This window comes from Myotis brandtii, unplaced genomic scaffold (assembly GCF_000412655.1).
Source record: "Myotis brandtii unplaced genomic scaffold, ASM41265v1 scaffold291, whole genome shotgun sequence".
Taxonomy (NCBI): domain Eukaryota; kingdom Metazoa; phylum Chordata; class Mammalia; order Chiroptera; family Vespertilionidae; genus Myotis; species Myotis brandtii.
In genome coordinates, this window is record NW_005361118.1 from 1,082,803 (window position 1) to 1,087,894 (window position 5,092).

General features: G+C 35.6%; 1 protein-coding gene across 1 annotated transcript in view; it reads left to right on the forward strand.

The window, feature by feature from the left end:
• Positions 1 to 5,033, forward strand: part of TRPC1 (transient receptor potential cation channel, subfamily C, member 1) — a gene marked incomplete at its 5' end in the record, with an annotated part of 172,941 nt that extends 167,908 nt beyond the window's left edge. Inside the window, 4 exons of the mRNA XM_014542148.1 lie at positions 584 to 759; positions 2,198 to 2,399; positions 2,674 to 2,868; positions 4,128 to 5,033. Coding sequence (XP_014397634.1) covers positions 584 to 759; positions 2,198 to 2,399; positions 2,674 to 2,868; positions 4,128 to 4,355 — 801 coding nt within the window. The remainder of the gene's footprint in view (positions 1 to 583; positions 760 to 2,197; positions 2,400 to 2,673; positions 2,869 to 4,127) is intronic.
• Positions 5,034 to 5,092: the final 59 nt, after the last annotated feature.

The following is a 5,092-nucleotide window of genomic DNA, read 5'->3' on the forward strand; positions in this document are numbered from 1 at the left end:
CTAAGGATTGTCCGACTGCAGCTAGGCCTGCTTCCCGCTGGCAAGTGGACATCCCCCGAGGGCTCCCGGGCTGCCAGAGGGATGTCTGACTGCCAGCTTAGGCCCAACCCCCAGGGAGTAGGCCTAAGCCAGCAGGTGGGCATCCCCCGAGGTGTCCCAGTTTGCAAGAGGGCACAGGCCGGGCTGAGGGACCCCCCCCCGCCCGAGTGCACAAATTTTTGTGCACCGGACCTCTAGTATGTTCATAAACTTTAAGAAGCTTTAAATATAAGCATTTATTTACCTTTAGATTTGAGCGAGAACTTTTCCTTTTACTCCTCGTGAATTAGGCTCTTTCTTAGAACTCCATGTTTCTACCTTTCCCTTCATAGCAACAAAATCCTCTGCGGGCATGCTATGATTGGAATGGCTTTCTGTTAAACAGCTGGAATTGATGTCTTAAAAGTGTAACCCATCTCAACCAGATGCAACAAAAGGAGTAGTTTGTGGCTCATATATTTGTCTTCCTTGTATTGCCTGGTCATTAATATTTAATATTTTATTTCCCTGATAATTTTAATAAAAAACGATATATATTCCACAGATTTCAATGGGACAGATGCTTCAAGATTTTGGAAAATTTCTTGGGATGTTCCTTCTTGTTTTGTTTTCTTTCACAATTGGATTGACACAACTGTATGATAAAGGCTATACTCCAAAAGAGCAGAAGGACTGTGTAGGCATCTTCTGTGAGCAACAGAGCAACGACACCTTCCATTCGTGAGTGTCTTTTATAGTTTTCAGTAGATATATTTCTCTCTTTCTAATATGTTGTGTAGGAATTAGTACTGACAGAAATAGAACTTCAAATCTTCTTTAAGAAATTCCTTTTTAATAAGAAATACTTATTTTTAATGTATCACTTGATAGTTATCTTTACATATAGAATCTTTAATTAGCAGGCCCAGATTATGCCATTGGCTCCCCCCTGTAGGCTGTGTGAGTGGAGGAGCTCTTGGCACTTCGTGCACTACTGGCTTGGGACAGGGCAGCTCTTCGTGGGTTGTATATATCATAAGATGTTCAGCAGCTCTGCTTCTCACTCACTGTTACAACCAAAACAGTCTCTCACATTTTTAGCTTGTTAGGAGTTATTAGTATGGACAATTATTAGAGCTTTATGAACAATTTTTTCTCAAATTTACTGTTATCATAATACATACATACTTTAATTATGCTCAATAAGGAATTGAACAACCAGTTGTGAGGCAGACAAAATATCACCCCCTCATTCTTAAATAAAATAATGGAGAAGAGGTGTGGAATTGCATATTTGTTGTGTTTTATGTACCAACTCTTCTTCAGTTACTTTCATGTCATCTTATTTAGGGAATAAGATTAGATAAATAATAAATGTTCATCCAACCCTTCTGCATACCAAACACCATTCTAAGTGCTGAGTGAGTAAAACATCGATGAGCAGGACCACCTCATGGAGCTTATATTCTTATGAGGTGATACAGACAATAAGAAATAAAATATATGATGTATTACATGGTGATAAGGGCTAACAAGACAAAGCTTGGGCCAGGGGATGTATGTGTGAGGGTACAGTTTTAGATAGGATATTAGGGAAGGCCCACAGAGATGACATTCAGATAAATATGTAAAGCTGGTGAAAGATCAAGCAGCGAAGGAGGGGTCTGGAGGAAGAGCATCAGCAGAGAGAGGGAATGGTAAAGGCAAATGCCCTGAGTTGGAAGTATGGCTGCAAATTCAAGGAAAAGTCAGGAGGCCAGTTTGGGCGGGGTGAATCCCAGTGAGAGCTGTAGGAGATGAGGTCAGAAAGATAATGGGATCATGTAGGACCTTGTTGGCCCTTGTAAGGGTTTTGGGCTATTGAGATAGCCATTTGATATTTTTGAGCAGAAGAGTGACAAAATCTGATTAGGCATTAATAGGATCATAGACGTTGGTATGTTAATAATGGACAGAAAGGCAATAAGAGATGAAAGAGGAATCATTTCTCTTCCTTTTGAGTCTACTTCTTTGTTTAAAGTAAGGCATATCTGTACTGTTGGGTTCACCTCATTTATTTTATAAAGTATTATTCTTGGATTATCAATGTTTTTTTTTACATAATGTTGATATAAATGAATTCTTCATTTTTGCTAATGATTTAATTTTTTTTTAAACAAAAATGTAATCGTCTTTACAGGTTCATTGGCACTTGCTTTGCTTTGTTCTGGTATATTTTCTCCTTAGCACATGTGGCAATCTTTGTCACAAGATTTAGCTACGGAGAAGAACTGCAGTCCTTTGTGGGAGCTGTCATTGTTGGCACGTACAATGTGGTGGTTGTGATTGTGCTCACCAAGCTTCTGGTGGCAATGCTGCACAAGAGCTTTCAGTTGATAGCAGTAAGTGTCTATTCTTATAAAAACTCTATATTCTCTTCAGATCATACCCAATGTATGCAGTAGATAAGGCACCCAAATATTATAAGAATTAAGAATTAGTTTAATTTTAAAATTAGATTTTTAATGCAAGTAATGTATAATAACAGCACATCGTGAATCAAATTTTTACCTACAAGATGTAGAAACGTGGGCAGTTTAAAACGATATCTTTTTCTCTGCCACTCCCCATGTGCATGTTCATATTCTATTCGGCTTTTTCATTTGCCTTTTACAGAATCACGAAGACAAAGAATGGAAGTTTGCCCGCGCAAAGTTGTGGCTTAGTTACTTTGATGACAAGTGTACATTACCTCCACCTTTCAACATCATTCCTTCACCAAAGACCATCTGCTACATGATTAGTAGCCTCAGTAAATGGATTTGCTCTCATACATCAAAAGGCAGGGTTAAACGGCAAAACAGTTTAAAGGTAAGAGACTAGAATTGAAACATAGAAGTTTTAATAATTCCTAACCTCAGCTGTTTCCTCAGGCATAAATATGCAGGCTTCTTAAGGCCTGGGACTGTCTTGATTTTTTTTACTCCTGTATCTCTAATGCACAGGATAGATATAACATAAAGTAAGGACTCAGTAAGTATTTTTGAGAATGAGAGATAGAGCTGGAATTTTTTCATGAAATCTCATCTCAGTTTTAAAACATGCAGAAAATATTCATTATCCCTATTCTGTGAGCGTAGATACTGATATCTCATATTTTTTCTGGTTCTTCTTGAAAGTTATTCAATACATGAATAATTTAATACATGTTGCTATAAATCAGAAGTTGGCAAATTTTTTTCTGTAAAGGGCCAGATAGTAAATAATTTAGACTTTACAGGCTGAGACAAAATCAAAGATTTATGTGAGTACTAATAGAATAAGAAAGAACATAAATTTCCACTAAATTTTTATTGATGAAATAAAAATGTAACAATAATTGAGTAATTATTAAAATTATTAAATTTTTGTTAATACAGATCTATTAATGAAAAGAATGGAATTCCATTTGGGGAGGATAACATTTTGTTTAATTGGGGTTCAGAATTACTGTTCCCAGCCTTGCCGTGTAGCTCTGTTGGTTAGAGTATCATCCTGATACACCAAGGTTGCGAGTTCCATCCCCAGTCAAAGCACATACAAAAATCAACCAGTGAATGCATCGATAAGTGGAACAAGTTGATGTCTGTCTGTCTGTCTGTCTGTCTGTCTGTCTCTCTTTCTCTCTTTCTCTTTCTCTCTCTCCCTTTCTGTCTCCCTCCGGCCCTCCCTCCCCCTTCCTCTCTTTCTAAAAAAATCATTAAAAAAAGAAATTGCTGTTTCCTATCATCAACCTAGTAACAAATGTTCATCTGTAAACCCATTCTTAGCCAACAAGCCATTAAAACCAGGAAGTGGGTCAATTTGACCTGTGTGTAGGTAATAGTTGGCTAATTCCTCCTATAAACTGAGGACTCCTATGACTATTTTTGAATCAAAATAAGCACACAGGTGAATGAATAAAACAAATATGCAGGCTATATTTGTTTTAAACAAATGTTAAATGTTATTTTATAACAGAGTGGCAAAAGTATAGTCTAATAAAGCATTAGAAGATTTCTGTTTGTATCTGTGAATACTTTTCAAAAATCCACTCTTTTAAATATTGTTTATGCCCATTGTTAGTATCATATTATTGCTTTGTTTTGAAGGAATGGAGAACTTTGAAACAAAAGAGAGATGAAAACTACCAAAAAGTGATGTGCTGCTTGGTGCATCGTTACTTGACTTCCATGAGACAGAAGATGCAAAGCACAGATCAGGCAACTGTGGAAAATCTAAATGAACTGCGCCAAGATCTGTCAAAATTCCGAAATGAGATAAGGGATTTACTTGGCTTTCGGACTTCTAAATATGCTATGTTTTATCCAAGAAACTAATCATTTTCTAAATCACATAGAGAATAATTTTCAATAATAACTCTGAAAGGCTGTTTGCATAACTTGCAATTAAATCATAAGATATATATTGAAATACAGAATTATGTAAAAGCATTATTTAAAATATTTATAGCATAACTGTTATATAAAATATGTATATAGAGTAAGTTTTTTAAAACTTCTGTAGGTAGCTTTTTTCCGAAGCAAAACAGATTTAGTAGACAGGTTTTGTGAGCATGCTGCTTGGTTTTCTTATTTGAACAATGCTCTAAAATTTTTTTCTTTTTATGTTAAAGAAGAGCAGTTATAATTATACACATTGCCAGAAAGTTCTGTAAATGAAGACCAGTAAATGTCTTCCATGGAATAACTTGAAATATTGAAGTCGTGGTTTATAAAATATGTTTTAGGACTTTACATATAATATAGTATTTATTGTTTGGTATTATAGTTTCATCTAAAACAGTAATCTGTTTTTTATTTTATTATAATCCTAAGTAACAAAGAAACAACCTTAATGAATATTTGAATCTATTTATGTCTCTATAAATTTAAATTCACTTCAGTTTCATTATTGTAATATATTTACTTGTACATGGTTGTAATTACTCTTTTTAATTTTGCTTTTTTTCATTTAATAGTATTTTATATATACACTAGAGGCCCGATGCATGAAATTCATGCAAGAGTTGGCCTTCCTTCCCCTGGCTGCCAGCACCGGCTTCCCTCTGGCACCC